Below are 16,506 nucleotides of genomic sequence, written 5' to 3' on the forward strand. Positions count from 1 at the left end.
TTCTTTCTTTTTTGGGAACTTTAGTTGTAAAAGTGTTGCAGTGCAGAATACATATTTACAATATCCTCTGTATAAAGTGTGGGTGTTTTAAGCGAAAGCTTCAGCCTACATCTTTCCTGTCGCAATTTGAGTTCCTCAGATTTAAGTCATTTATGCATTTTTATCAGCATTCCTCAGTCATTTTTGAATAAACAAATATTTTAATAGCTTAAGCATTAGCTGCTGATCCAGTATTCATAAACTGGAGTGCTTCTGTGAAAGCAGTGCATTTGAGTGTCTTCTCCACCACCTCCGAAAAATCGCCGTTGTTTTAAATTAAAAATGCCTGATTTCATCCTGTTGATGTTATGACATTATTTTTAGTGGTCACAGCTGCAGTATTTGTGTAATAGCATGTAATAGCGATAAGGTCATGAATGAGCTGTCTGTTGCTCAATGGCCATTTTACCATGTTTCACGTCATCAGATGAATTGTAAGCGGTGCTGTTGGCTGAGCTCTGGAGCGCCTCCAGTGTCGCTGCTGTGTCTCCGAATGGCAGCGCCGGCCCTCTTTTCACTCTGACTGAGTTTGTTTCCTGTGCAGCCGTCAGTCGCTCTGCACCATCAACAACATGGCCATACGCAGAAAAGACAGCTTCCTCTGGGGAAAAGGTATGCCTATTAATCTTTTACTTTCAATCGTTGTCATAAGCTGCCGCTGCTTTAAAACTACAAGTGGTTTTGATGATGTTTGTGTTGACTATTTGTGTGGTTTAGTTTAGAACTCAAACTGCTTACATAATATGCTTTGAATATCATATTATTTTCATATTAATTTTAATGCACAATAATGTCTTTGCCCAGGAATGAAACTGAACTTTTTTACAATGTTATAACAAATTATTTGAACTTAAATTCTGCTTTAGTGGCTGCACTGCACTCAAAAGTAACCTGTTTTTGTTTAAAAGAGGAAGAAAAGCAGCTATTTTAAGCATGTTGATTGACCACTTCTTTAACCTGTGAAGGGTGAATGTGTGACATATGAATGTGTGTGAAAACGAGCGGGGGTGTGTGAGAGGTTGTCAAGACGGTCCACAGAGTTGCATGTCTAATTAATGCATTATCAAGTGTATTTGTCCCCATCCTGAAGTGTAACTGATGCTTTCTGTCACCCAACAGCTCCAATGAAACTCCCACCAGAACAGAGGAGGCAGAGTGAGGCGCATAAGTTTGAGCTGCTGGATGACATTCAGGTACTGCGGTGAATATTTTCCTCTAAGGTCTTTCATTAAAATGCGTCGTTATTCTCCTGTATGCACCCACTCCTAGCAGCCTTGGCAGAGTTTTTCACAGCGCACAAAAGGCCATTCATACATAACTTTTAATTGAGATATGAGGGATTTGAAGGCTGCTTTATAATAGCCGACAAACTGACCATGAATCATTGAGTCTGCGAGTATCTGTGATGTAACACCAAACCTTGGTCTTTCTCTAACATCAGTGCCTTCTTTCTTGCAGAAACTCAGGTTAGAGATCAATCACGTCATGCCTGAAATCCACAGCCCTGAACTGAAGGAGCAGAAGTGAGTATGAGGACAGCTCTTATAGCAGCTATTCTCTGAGTCAGCATGGCTTCTTCCTCTTGTTAAAGTGACACTTTGATTCAGCTTAGTCTCCTACGCCACACGTAACGCTCAGTCGCACAGCCACCTTTACTCAGATTTGCATTTGACCAAGTCAGAAGCAGGGGCATTTCAGTGTGATGATGCACTGCACAAGCCTGATGAACAAATCGGATTAACTGTTTCAGGTTGTTAGTGTTAGGTTTACCACCTATTAGACCTCAGAGGTCGAAAGAAATTATGCAGGATGCCACTTTTCAGACCAACCATTCCCATATTTAGAATCCCAAAGCCCACTATGTAATCTGTACATTTTCTGTGGCCCAAACACTTAGTTGCATCTCTAAGTGATACTTTTGTCACATTAGGGAAACCCTTTGCTTTTAAATAAGAATATAACCACAATACAACTAGCTGGCAACCAGCTGAGTTGAGTCCTTAATGCAAAAAGAAAGTTTTTTGCAAACCCTCAGCAATCTGTCTGATAGTGACTTCACTCAATCTGAATACAGCTTGCCTCCCATCAGAAGACCTGACCAACTGCAATCTAAAGTGGCTGTCCAGAGGCTGAGGCTGTTGCATGCTCACTTTCTGAGCAACCAGCTGGTCAACCATGTACAACCAATTGCACAATCAGAATCAGCAGACAACCATCAGTTTTTCAAACTCACACAAGGATTTTCCATTGGAAAACTGCTCTCAGCTCCTTTTCTCCCAGGGAATATTTTCCTGATGAGCTCATTAGTTGATCATTTCAGGTCATCTTGTATTTATTTGTGATTGACGAGTTATTAGCCAAAAAGAGCACGGTTTTATCGTCAGATTCAGCCCTTGTTTTAGCTAGCTGGTAGTTCAAGAAACCCAAAAGCTCAAATTGTGACTTTATAAAGAGATTTCACAAACTGTTGGCTGGTGTATCTACGTCCATCTTTTACATGATAGAAAATTGTTTTATTTTTATTATTGCTTTTTGTTGGAAATATTTAATTAGAATGTTTTTACAGTGATTTGAACGACCTTTCCTGACTCATATGCAGTACCTAAACCACCCTACAGGGGGCTGTGGTCCACACTTTGAGAATCACTAATAATACTGGACCAAAATGAACGTGTATATCGCTTTAATGTCACAGACGGAGATGTATTTTATAACGTATATGCTGGTGGTGGCCTTGAGCAGTCAGGAGGGGCAGGGGCCACCTACTCCCTCTGCAGTTAAATTTGCTTCTCAAGCCTTTTCACCTGACGTTTCCAATCACTTTCGCCATAAATTGTTCCACAGAGAGCAATTTTTACAGCTTTCCTTTTAAAACAATCCACACAGTTTAATTCAGGTACTTCACATCCGTGCTGCCCTTTATTTTAACCTTTTAGCCATTATTTTGCTAAATGTTTCAGATGTTTTTAGTCATCTTTGGAGGCTGGTAATTAGAGACAATGTGTTTTGGAGGAGACAGTGTGATCCAGCACCAACTGGAGCACCAGCTGTAATAAAACAAAGTTAATGAGCACACTTACAGTCACAGAAATTTGGAGAGAAAAAATGTCTTTTGACATTATGGGAAGTCCTTATTTGGAGTTTCTGCTTTTTGCTGTTGCACTTATGAGGCAATAATAAGTGTCTAGTGTGACACTACATTTATACATAGCTGAATTACTGGCATCACAACCTCAGTTTCTGAGTACTGCTGCACGCACGCCACAAAAACACCTACCACTTATCACAAAGCGCTCGTTATCGGAAAGTAGTTTGGAGTGTGATAAATGAATTCACAGTAAAAATTACTTATTTTAACTTGAACATTGATCAGTCACAAAGTTATCTTTTCATTGCCTTTTATACCAATATATGTATTATTTATGTTTAGTAAATCGAAAACTGCTGAAGCAAAAGGAAACCAAACATTAATCTAGCAGTCTGCTCCTCATATTCAACACGAAAAAAGGCAAACAGCTCTCAGTTCAAAATATACAACAAAATGAGCTACAAAACTTTATGATTTATAACATTACAACATTTTTTGTCTTCTGTTGCAGTAAAAATGTTGTGAGGAACAGGAAATTCCTACGTGGGAAAAAGAAATTTAACATGGACTCCAAAAAGGTGAGTTTATATCATATTTTTGTGTACAAGTTTTCATACATTAAGGAAAGATTTTTAATTTAATCTACAAAGTAAGACAATCCTTTACTTTGTTTATTTAAGCAGCTCATTACTCTGTGACCTCGGGAGATCTTTTTAAAAACTCCATAACTTCCAGTGACAGCGACAGGAGCAAACAAAGAAGCTAGGTGATGTTATAGATGGATTTCTGTAGTCGGCTGTAGTTTATATGGAAGACACCAGTCTGAAGCACGCACTAACTACTCACTGAGCAGAAGTAAAACTTGAAAAAGTGCGACACAAGCTGAAAATATACAAACATTGTGCTTCAGTGTTGAAACAATCGTTTAATTAGCAATCCACTAATCAGACCAAACCAGTTGCAAGGAGATTTTCACCAACTAACCCTTAACATCACATGGTCAGTGGTCACATGACTGCAAAAATGTCAGAGGCAGAAAGTCTGTTTAGGGTGGAGGTCCGGGCAGATGGATGGGTCAACCAAACATCACTATAAGCTTTATTTTTCCTGTTTTAAGTCATCCTCAGTGTTTCTTTTAAAAACTAAATTGTAGTAAAAGTGTGTCAGTGCTGTTTCTGTTAAAGTAGCCTCAGATATTGATGTCACGTTTATCATGATGTCATGTAAAATTTATAATGAAGGTCCTGCAACTGTGACCAAGTAGTCATTTTAACCTTTGACTCCAATAACTTTACACTAAAGCTCCTAACTTAGGTCTTAAAATAAAGAAAAGTACCAAGGGTATATGAAGGGGAAGCTATCCACATGGACAAACAATCATTTTTCTTGAAAAGTTCAGTCGTTTAACACAAGAATCTGTGGGGACTGATTTGAAGTCACCTTCAAGTGGCCATTAGAGGAACTAAAGGCACTTCGTGGGCTTCATGTACAGGTTTGTCTTTGTGCCTAAACCTTGACAAGGTTTGTTAACATAATAGTTTATATTTTTCAACTTTAATTTTTAGCAGCATATCAGTGCCTGATCCAGTAACCCAACCATGGTGGGTGGCACAAGCATTATCCCGTAGGATAAGGGGAGGAGCCGACACCTGTAGGGTCACTGCTCTTGAGCTGTATACCTGTAGATGATACATAAATGGTGCTATTTCTTAGTGCATACTCTTATATTTACTTCTGACATGCAGTGTTGTTTATTTCAAAAAATTAAAGGAAACTTTGTTAGTCACAGTAAAAGTTTTAATTCTACTTTCACTCACTTCAACATCTCTGTATCAGAAGGTCAACAGCAACTCGGTAACAGAGATATCTCAACACACAGCGGATGTCGAGTTGAGAGATGTGTGTGTGATGCTCAGAAGTGCAACCAGTGCACAGACGCAGACGCACAACATGAGCAAAAGCGAGAAAAACCACATCCTGTTCCCTGAAGTGGGGCAGAGACGCCACTTCACCACTGCGACCTCCATCTTTTTTTTTTTTTTCGCTTCCTTCCTTTCTGGGTCTTCGGCTCAAAGCTGAGTGTCTCGGCCTGAGCCCGCTCTGCGCTCAGGCCTGCAGACAAGTGGGCAGATAACACGTTTAAAGTCTTCTTGGGGTTAAGGGTGTTAAGTGGAATTGATTTGGTTAGCAGGAGTATGCGCTCAGAATTAAGAGTCATATTTTGAAGATCTGTCTCTAAGTACCTTTTTGAGATGCAGCGATAACAACATGCAATATTCATTCAACCCTTCACATCTTGTGTGCTGGTGCTTAGTGGCGACCGTGACTTAAAAGAAGAAGAAGAAAACTTTTTTAATGTGTGATACGACTAGGTTAGAATTAGCAGCACTGACAAGAAGAACTAAAAGCTGCGGCCAAAACCTAACACGAAGCTTCCTGTCGCTTAATTTTCCTTCTCGATGAAAACACACAACAGACATTTAATTCACTGATTAAAAACTTGTCCTCCTAGTTTTCAAATTCATTTCTTACATGTCTGACTTTCCATTCCCCCCTTTGCTGCAGGGTGTCCAGTACCTGGTTGAAAATGGCCTTCTTGAATGGCGAGCAGAGTCTGTGGCAGAGTTTCTTTACAAAGAGGAGGGGCTCAATAAGACCGCCATAGGAAACTTCTTGGGAGAAAGGTGGAGTATTAGTATAAGTTTCCCTGCTCCTTCTTTAAAGTTGTGAAAAAAAAATGTTTATGTTTGTGCTGAACTTACTAAGCAATTTAATGAGAAACTGCAGCAGGTTACTTTATACCAGTTTATGTAGATACGTTAAAAAGCCACCAAGATTCACTTTTCACCAGGTTTCCACCCACATACATGATTGGTTTCAATTTGCACACTAAACATAAAACCATACATGCACCTTTCAAAATGGAGGAGTTTTTTTTTTTGTTTGGGTTTTTTTTGTGGGCTGTAGTGTTCGGGGGTTGGAGGGTAGCATCGGGGGGTAGCATTCATAAGCAGACCACTGATGTGGTGAGCTGTTTTGAAAGCACCATCTAACACTATTTGATGGTTTCAATGTTCCATTAAATATTTTCCAGTGATGTGCGAAAACATTTTTTTGCCCAAAATTTGACATTTTCGTATTGTAGAGCACTTTGTAGACAGATGTTGCACACTTACACCAAACCTTTTTCCAAAGGTTGCAACCATTTGTCAAAAACTCCTCTTTAAGATTTCACGTAACACGAGATGATGAAAAGAATCCTCTGGTCCTTTGCATATCTTAAAATGAAGTAAATACAACCTCAGATGAACAACAGCACGTCACACATTGCACAGTGTCATTATTTATTTAACAAAAACTGAACCAAAATGCAGAAGCAATGTTTTAAAAAACTGAAAAAGTGCACCTCATGATTCAGTGTTTTATGAAACCAATCGTTTATCAGATCGCTTTCTGTATGACTTTATCGTTCTCTCACATCAGCATGGGAGAAATGCAGCCCACTCTTCTTTACACAGTTGTTTCAATTCATTGAAATTCGCAGCATTCATTTACACAAAGCTCCTTTAAAGTCCCACCACAGCATTTCAGCCAGGTTGAGCTGTGGGCTTTTGCTGGGCCATTGCAACACCTTGATTCTTTTGTTTTTCAGCCATTCTGTCCTGATTTGCTGCTGTGTTTGGTATCGTTGTCCTGTTGACCCAGTTTGGGACAAAGTTTAGATGCAGGACAGATGGCCTCAACTGATTTGAGAATAATTTGGTTTACAAAGGAGTTTGAGATCCATTTAAAGACTGCAAGGTCCCCAAATCATCACCCCTCCGCTACTGTGCTGACAGTTGTTATTAGGTGATTGCGCTAATATGCTAATAATGTGCATTATTCGGTCATGAAAGAATTCATATCAGAATTCTTGTGGTTTATTCCCATGTAACTTTGCAAATCTAAATGATGCTTTTTCCAGGCACCCTTCCAAACACCCTTCCAAACACCCTTCCAAACAAGCCATACTCGTCATGAACTTTAACCTTTAACCTGACTTTTTGTATTTCTCTGATCATTGTACCTGCCCTTACAAGATGTTCCCTGATAGGAGGATTGTAGCATTGTAGCAACACACACCTGAATACTCCAGACTAGCATACTGCTTTTATAGCTTATGATCAGCTTATCGAGTGTATTTCATTAGAAATGCCTGGAAAAGGTGTACTTAGATTGAAAATGTTCTTATTTACATGACTTCATGACTTTCATGTATGCTATGAAACCAGTGTGCTCTGAGGGTAAATGTGTATTCTATATTTGAGCCTCATTTTGAGGGCTGTGGTTTTCATTATTCAATTATCTTTCATTGTTTTGGTTGTCACACAGGGAGGAAATGCACCTGAAGATACTGAAAGCGTTTGTTGGTCTGCACGAGTTCTCAGACCTGAATCTGGTGCAAGCACTGAGGTTTGTGAGAGGAAGCTTGGAGTGTTGCAGCAGTTTTACCTTTAGTCTTGCTTTCGTCCTTGTGACGAAACCCTCCTCCTTCTTACCAGCCTGTGTGTGTTGTTTTTCTTTTTCTTCCACCTTTGCAGGCAGTTTCTGTGGAGCTTTCGTCTCCCAGGAGAAGCTCAAAAGATTGACAGGATGATGGAGGCGTTTGCAGCTCGCTACTGTGGCTGTAACCCCGGGGTCTTCCAATCCACAGGTACAAGCACAAAGAGGCTGATTCATTTTCCCACACACTCCAATTAAAACACACATTTTTGCTTCTGTAATTACAAAATTCTATACAAGACTCATCATCTGCTAAGAAAAATCTGCTTTTCTTTCTGAAAAATAAACCCAAAGCCAGAGAAACATCTCAGGCCTCCCTGATTAGAGTTAACAGATTATCCAATAAAACGTTTTTTGGCCTAATGTGTGCACTCGAGAAGGTGATGAAGAAAGCTAAACTGTGGTTTTCTGTTACAGACACCTGCTACATCCTCTCTTTCGCCATCATCATGCTCAACACGAGTCTCCACAACCCCAACGTGAAAGACAAACCCACTCTGCAGCGATTTGTTTCCATGAACAGAGGCATCAACAACGGCGAGGACCTGCCCACTGAGCTGCTCACGGTCAGCTGGCTTCATTATTTCATGGCTTTGTCAGGCCCTACCTGTACAGTCAGGTGATAGAAAAACCAAGGCGCTGATTGGTGACAGCATCATAGTTTACTCTGATATCCTTTAAATGTATTGCAGAAGTACTGCAATGCTCCTTGGTCAGGGTGGTCAACTGACTGCAGGGCATTTCTTTCATCTCCTTACGTAGCTTACCCTTACTTCTTTATTGACACCAATAATCTCTGATGGGTTTCCCCAGTAGTACATCATTCTTGCGCAGTGAAATGCAGTTATACCTTAAATCACTTTAACTGTTTGTTAAAAGAAAAGATAGCTAAAATTAATAATATACTTCAGAAATCATTAAAAATTAACGGCATCAATTTGTTTGTTAATTTTGTGTATACTAAAAAGAAACCACACTCAATTAACATACTTTAAATTATTAAAGTATGTATTTAAGTTTAAATAAACTACATTTATGACAGAATAGCAGATAAAAACTTGGAGCAGTTATTAGCAGTGTTATTTAGTTAATAACATGATTAAGTATCACCATCAGTTTAACTGACTAATGTGCTAATTTAATGTTAGTTTTGGATAAACATCTAAAGTTAAGCTAACACTGGATTTGTTCAAGCATACTGTAATATTTAAGCAGTTAAAATGCTTGGCTAATAACATGACTAAACAAAATTAGCGACTAAGAGTAGTGAATATGAATATTTGAAGTGGCTTGCTAAAATTATGCAATCACAAAATATGGCTAGTAGTTAAATGTTAGCTAACAGTTGAAGTCATTAGCTAAGAGAACAAAGCTGTTAGCTAAACATTGCAGATTACTGGTTGAAATTAGTTACTTGAATAGTTAATCACAAATAATTATTATATATATTTTATTAAGCAGTGAGTGAATGGTTGAAAAACGCAGTACATTATAGGTTGAAGAAAGCTACTCTTTCCAGAGTATTTAAAGAAAACTTAGTATTGAGTTTTCTTTAAATACTAAGACACTGTTCTTTTTACTCATTTAATAGACCTAACCATGTATCCCAACATGAAGTAATCTTATAAAAAAAAATCACTGTTGTCATGTAAAAATATCTAAAAATGTTGGTATTGATCAGGCTACAATAATCTGGTGATTTTATATGAGTTCATCTGGATGTTTAGGAATCAGGAAAAGACCCACATTTGGGGTTATTTCTTGATGGTTATCTATAGTTTCAGGGATTTTTTTTGTTGTTTCATTATCTTCTTTTTTTCCATATTGATATACTGATATACATTAGGTTCCTTTGATGCTAATCTGTTAACCTTTAGTAAAAATGTCACATCTGTGTTTCCACATGATTTCTTGTGTACACTGCACTAAATTACTCAAATCAGACCTTTAAAAATGCTTATTCGATGTTTCTGTGCATTTTCAAATGATTTTCAGAAACTGTACACAAGCATCCGTAGTGAGCCGTTCAAAATCCCAGAGGATGATGGGAATGACCTCACACTGACGTTTTTTAATCCAGACCGCGAGGGTTGGCTCCTTAAAATAGGTGAGATGAAGAAACTAACACCACACGATAAACCCGGACTCCAAGACAGGACGTCAGAGCTTCTCTTTGCTCGGGTTTCTAATGTCTTTTTTGCTTCATTACAGGTGGTCGAGTTAAAACCTGGAAGAGAAGGTGGTTCATTTTGACAGACAGCTGCTTGTACTACTTTGAATACACAACAGTACGTTTAATTTTTTTTTTCTGCCGCTACATTAAGTCATGATGACAATAAAACATGGCCATGTCAAACATCCTCACTCTCATCCTGTAGGATAAAGATCCAATTGGGATTATTCCTCTGGAGAACCTGTGTGTCAGGGCACTACAAGACTCAAGCAAACCGGTAGAGCATCATTCACTTTCTGCATCACATTGTATGACTGCTGAGTTTCCACACACATATTATTTGCTACCACAGCCCTCAATGAATCATACAGCAGTTGCTAAATGAATTTCTAGCGCAAGTGCTCAAAACAGTGAGTCAGGAGGCTATCAGAAGATTATTAAAATAAACAAAAGGCATATGCACACAGTAACGGTGCTACATGTGGGTCTGCATGTGTGTTTAAACAGTTCTGCCTGGAGTTATATAATCCTAAAGGACAAAAGATCAAGGCCTGCAAGACGGAGAACAAAGGCAGAGTGGTCCAGGGTAAACACCAGTCGTATAAGCTCAGTGCAGCCAGCGCAGAGGAACGGGACGACTGGATAGATGCAATCAGGTGAGAGCAACTGATGCTGCAGAGGACACGTGGGCGGCCACGTGCGTCAGTGACTCATGTTTATCGAGGCTTAATGTGAAGCACATGATCAGGAAGAGTTCAAACAAGCAACAGTGATCAAACTTATATGACCTACATGTCATCTCAAATCTAAACCTGCAGTTTTATAATGCACTCATTGCCTGGTAACCATACAGAGCAAAGAAATGGTGTTATCTGTAGATAACCAATGGTTTAGATTAAAAAATAAAATATTAAAGCGTTGGCTAATTAATTTAAATTGCGCTGGGAGTTTCAAAGACTCTTGCATGTTAGAATAAATATAACTAAACTTTCTACCTCACAGGTTGTTTTGTCAAAGCTACAAAGTTACAAATTGTAACTGTTTCTGAGAGATATGCACAGAGTGTGCTTTTCATAGACACCTTGAACCACCAGCTATGGCAAAATTAGATGCTTAATGCAAATGTGCTTGAAACAGTGACAAAATCTGCACAAAAAGGAAGGAGTTAGTGTTTTACATCCTCTTTCAGTTTTCTGGTGACTTTAGTTCTCTGCCACCTCCAGATCCCCTGTTATATTCATATGATGCCAAATATGATCCCAAGAGGCCTTTCAAGTCTGATGTCATTGTCTCAATTTAAGATTTATGTTGAGGGATGTTAGTCATGAATGATGCTGTGCGGTTTGAATTACTCACTATGAAAAAGTGCTGATCCCAAGCTTAATGGCCATACTGAAATCAGGCCTGGTTTCACATGGTGTGCACTATAGCCTACACCACGAGTTTAGTCAGTAAAGCTAGTAAAAATAAATTTCTATTACATATTTCTATAGAAATATGACAAAGTGCTCCATAAGAAAATGCTAAAAGAGAAAGACAGTGGGAGAGAGTTCAAGAGTCTGGCGGTAACTGATGCAAAAGCTCCATTTCCTTTAGTTTTCAGCCTTCTGTGCTATATAGACACTAGACCCTGATCAAAGAAAGACCTCATGGGGCCTACTGGGGACATATGGATGTAAAAGTTCACTGATTTATGCTTGTGCTCACCTATTCAGAGCTCTAAAAGTCTAAACCAGAGTCTTAAAGTGGACTATGAAGTTAATGGGGAGCCCATGCAACTGAATTAGCAACGGTGTGAGTACTTAGATCTGGAAGATGTTCCAAAGAAGACAAAATCAAGAGTGAACGAGATATATAACATGAGTATCCAAAGTGATGGCTGAATCAAAAGATATCCTACTGAAGATTCCGCAAAAGTGGGAAGGGGACCTAGAGTTTCCTTTATCTTAGACACAAATCTGGCAGAGCACAAACAAGACAACTTTTTTCCTCATTTAGTTAGAGAAAATTGTCATCCATTTGACTTTTAATAGAGCCTAAGCACCTACGCGTAAACCTATCCGTAATCAGAAATAGTAAAGGCCCCAAAATAGAACCCTGTGGCACACCACAGCTAGAGAAGTAGAAGAGGACCTGAACTTAGAAGCAGGCACAGAAATGAAGAAAGCCACTCCAAAGCAGACTTTTATACACCCACCTAGCATGTTAACCTGTCAAGCATAATGTCAGGTCATTATTTTAAAAGTGGGTGGGTGACAATGTATAGCTGGGATGTCAACCACATACAGCCCACTTTGACCTTAAGTGAAGTGAAACACTGTCAGTGTAAAGAAATTTAAGTACACATTTAATCTCTGAGATATCTTAATACAAGATTAAAAAATGTTCAATTTCAACAGCACAGCTCAGTTTTTCTACATGATAAAAGTGTAAAATTAAAGAAAAAGTTCTGGTAGCTCACTGCTCAGACTGTCCTGTTTTTATAAAATGTAAAGTTTTTGTCGATTAATGAAAAATTTCTGGGGTTTTTTGTTTTGTTTTTTACTGAAATATCTATAGTACACAAAGGAAAACAGGGATTTTTCCATCATGTAATTGTTTGTCTATTACATCTAACTATCACTTAGCTGTAAAGCATGAAAAATGTATACCCTTGTTCATATTTTGCAAAACCATCCAGCAGGCCAGATTTGAGTCTTTGCTGGGCTGATTTTGGCCCCCTGGTCTTATGTTTGACACCCGTTAAAAACACAAAAGCATTCAATGCAGGAGACGCTTGTACCCAGAAATCACTTAACAGCACTGATGCTAAAAGACACCCACTGTAAATTTCTCTGGCTTTGACAAAACATCAGTACCTGTGCTTGTTAGTGGGTAGTCAATGAGGGTCGACGAGGGTGTTCATTACATGAGCTACCATGTGGTTAGTTACACGGCCACAACATGGGATCATTATCAAAATGTATCATGCTAACATTTTTATTGGACATTAGAAGTAGAATAGTGGCTGGTTGGAAAGCTGTAAATATTTAGATTAAAGTGATTAAGGGTTAATGCTAAGTTAGAGTGATTACAGTCATCATCAAGATTGAATATCTGAAAATGTCCATCTCAGTGTTCTTAAGATCATGCATTAAGAGGGGCCTACAAAGAGTGCAATAAAGTCATTTTACAGTCATTCTTTAGAGATTTCCACTCACCAAAGTTCTCAAAACTGAAAAAAAACTACTACTACTACTGTTATCGAAGGTCTCGGTTTTCAAACTAAATCGATTAAATGTTGTTTCTCAGGGCGAGCATCACCAAGGACCCTTTTTATGACTTGGTGACACTACGCAAAAGAAAGATCATCAGCAACACTTCCTCAAAGGACTGACACAGCACCATCAGTGGATCATGGATTAGTTTGACTGATGAATCATGTTTCATTTTAATGACTGCTCACGAAAGATAAAACCAAGACGTCATTGCTCTGTATTTCAAAGAACTGCGCAAATTGGGATGTGATACTTGTAGTGTAAAAAGGAGAAAAGTGAATCGTGGTTTTCACGTTACTTCTGCAAAATGAATGCACTGCCGCTCCGACTTCAGGGGCGACAAGTCTGATGGACAAACATCTGCTGCAAAGCTATAACAATCATGAAAGTCTAACCTAGAAGACATACAATGACCACAAAAAGACTCAAATGACTCCAGAGAGCCATAAAACAACTACAAGGAGACAGAAAATGACCTCAAAGAGACATAACAAAGACACACAAGGAAAATTCAGGGACATAAAATGACTTTAGACACAGGAAATGACCACAAAGATAAAACAACTTCATAAAAAAACACACAGATAGACTTTAGCAAGACATAAAATGACTAGAAAGAGACGCAAAACAACTGCAAAGAGACAGAAAACAACTTCAAAAAGAAACAAAATGTTTTTGAAGTGAAACATATTGACTTCACTGAGACACAAAATGCCAACAAAGTATCAAAAAATAAATTGATACACGCCTTTTAGTCATGCACACTTTTCTGTTAATATGAAAGCATTTGAACTTATCAGCTTATTGAATCAATGTTCACATCAGTGGTCACTTTGTTGTAAAAGCTGAGATGGCATTTGCTCGGTCAGACCTGGTATCATTTAGGTAACAGATTCAATGCATGCATGAATAAGGCTGGAACTACATGTGCCTTTTCTTCATCTTCAGTTCCTTTTTAAAAAGACTTACAAAAGACCAAAGTCTGGCACCTTTTCACATCTGATGCCAGTGTGTCATAAACCAGCATTTGTAGAGACTGGAGGTCTTGTAGGGTCACTGTTTGCAAGACTACAGCTAGATTCCCAAATTGGATACCTAGAGAAAAACAGGTAGTTGTCAGATCTCAGCACAGAAACTTCATGAGTTTGGTTTAGGACCACAGCTGAATCTACTGATGAAGTGAATTCAGAGATTGAATTTGAGACTGAAAACTCGATTTCTTTTGAAAGTATCTCCCATCATGGTGTCCTTGTGCGTGCAGCCACTGGCTGAGATAACAGAGAGAGCACGAGTATTGGTTTTCTATAATGTTTGCATGATTGAACTTCAATACTTGCAGGAGGAAAAAAAAACTTTTATTGGAATATAAGACAACAGAAAGATCGACTTAACTGAGTTTTATGACCACCTGACATCAAAGGACTGAGATGACAGAAGAATGCCACAACTATTGAAAACTGTCAGAATTTAATTTAGACTTTGTGTGCAACCAAAAATGATTATAAAAGTAAAATATCATTTTTATTGTACGCTGGAAAAAATCGGAACACATATTCAGGATCAGCACAGGTCTATAAACACTGTAGAGAGCATTTCTTGATTCATTGGTTCCACAATTTAACTTGGATTAAACAGATTAAATCTAGAAAGGTTTCCAATGAAAACAGCATTGCTGACAGTCCAAACTAATGAGACTCAAGGTCAAGGTTTGACACAGTTATCGGGATCTGAATTAGGTTTGTGGCTTGCAGCTATTTATAGAAGTCTTTCTTTTGCATTAATTACAAATCTGCAGCATCAGACAGCAGCAGGATTCATCTGTGAGCATCTAAAAAGAGAGAATAAACGCAACCCAGATAAAAATGAAAGAGTGCTGTCATTTTAACAGAATAAGGAACTGAAAAGGAAAAAGAACTTAAATTTTTTACAAAAATTAACCACAGAAATGAAGCAAAAACACAAATACAATGGCACAGATGTTTGTGTATGTGTACTTGTAAACTCTTAGTCTCCCCGTGGCTGCAGACTATTTGAAGTTACATATATTTATTTGTTCATATTAGAATATTTAAAGTAGATGATTTTACAGACCAATGTAGCAAATAAAATGTACAGTTTATTATAAATGTGTATCAAAAGGTTAAAAAGCACTCGTACTTGTTTCTTGACCCTGATGTGCTGTAGTCACACTTTAGCTTGTGTAAAAATGCATTTAGCACTTTTGTAAACCTGTTTTAGCTGTTTTGTAAATGAAAATGTGATTTTTTTGTTATTGTGTATTCAAATGAATTTTAAGTTATAAATCTTTGTACAGCATGTTTTTAGATCATTTTTTGTAAAATTTAATGACTTTATACTTGTGTGGTAATCAAACTACTTTTCGTGTATTAAAGAAGTATATCGTATATTAAAATTGTGCAGTTCTTTTTCCAGCAGATGGCGCTACATTACCACTCCACACCCTTTCTTTTGATCAGGAAGCTCATGCTGAATTATTAACCCCTACAGTGACTCGCTGAATACGTTAACCAGATTATTACTGTGATGATTACTGTGCGAGGTACGACATCATGTGTTATCTTGTTATTTTTGCTCCTGTTATTGTCAGATTAACATGATATGTGCTGTGTGGAGGCTTTTCCTGTGAAGATGCAGCGTGTCTGATGTTGCGATAGAGTTGTGGTTTCCTGGGAGCAAACATACAAGAGAGAAAAAAAGAAAAGAAAATATACATCTTCTCACAGCTTTATTCAAACCTACAGCATATTGGCTCATTTCTTTGTGCCAAAAAAAGTGTTCTTTTTGCAACTTTGCATCATCTAACCTTTGTGTTTAGTTGACTTTGGCTTTTTTTTTCTTATTTTTGTCCCACACTTCTCACAGACAATAATTGCTGAAAAATTAAAACCTATTTCCCCTCAAAAGTATGTGAACCTACACAGCTCAAACTCAAAGAATGAAGTCAAAATAACTCTGTAGTTTTCTTTGTCAATTTCATGAATATTTCTCTCACAGTAGCCTGATATGGTTTATGTTTATACCACCTTATCTGCCACTCATAAAATGACACATACCAAACCCATATTAGTAAGCATAGTAAACAGTCACATGTTGACTCGTGGTTACTGCAAAATGATCACTCCAGCTAAAAGCACGCTCACTGCTCCGCTGTTTGAAGGGGGCGGACAGATGTATCCCGATTCGGTCAGACAGTAAGATGTGTGCACTATTTTGAAACAGTTACTTTGAAGCAAACTTACTTATTTCCACTTTCAAAGTGCCATGCCTTCTCCTTTAGAGGCTTGGTTTGGATTCTTATCTGTAAAAAACAGAAACTCACTCAATCAAATTATGAAACGGTCTCACAGGCTGATTGGTGAGCCACAGCTGAACCCAGCATCCTTGCA

General features: G+C 38.2%; 1 protein-coding gene across 2 annotated transcripts; it reads left to right on the forward strand.

Annotated features, from left to right (window-relative positions):
* The first annotated feature begins 490 nt into the window (after positions 1 to 490).
* Positions 491 to 15,504, forward strand: cyth4a (cytohesin 4a). Of its 2 annotated transcripts, XM_019357637.2 has the most exons (13): positions 491 to 651; positions 1,159 to 1,232; positions 1,498 to 1,562; positions 3,639 to 3,705; positions 5,693 to 5,811; positions 7,499 to 7,579; positions 7,708 to 7,820; positions 8,087 to 8,235; positions 9,665 to 9,776; positions 9,881 to 9,957; positions 10,048 to 10,119; positions 10,350 to 10,498; positions 13,134 to 15,504. In XM_019357637.2, the coding sequence occupies exons 1-13, from the start codon at positions 612 to 614 to the stop codon at positions 13,216 to 13,218; spliced, it is 1,203 nt and encodes a 400-aa protein (XP_019213182.1). In that variant the 5' UTR covers positions 491 to 611; the 3' UTR covers positions 13,219 to 15,504. The 2 variants fall into 2 exon arrangements, with proteins under 2 accessions (XP_019213182.1, XP_019213183.1); XM_019357638.2 differs by lacking the exon at positions 10,350 to 10,498 and having other exon boundaries at positions 492 to 651.
* The last annotated feature ends 1,002 nt before the right edge of the window (positions 15,505 to 16,506 follow it).

The sequence above is a fragment of the Oreochromis niloticus genome, linkage group LG4 (genome assembly GCF_001858045.2).
Source record: "Oreochromis niloticus isolate F11D_XX linkage group LG4, O_niloticus_UMD_NMBU, whole genome shotgun sequence".
Taxonomy (NCBI): domain Eukaryota; kingdom Metazoa; phylum Chordata; class Actinopteri; order Cichliformes; family Cichlidae; genus Oreochromis; species Oreochromis niloticus.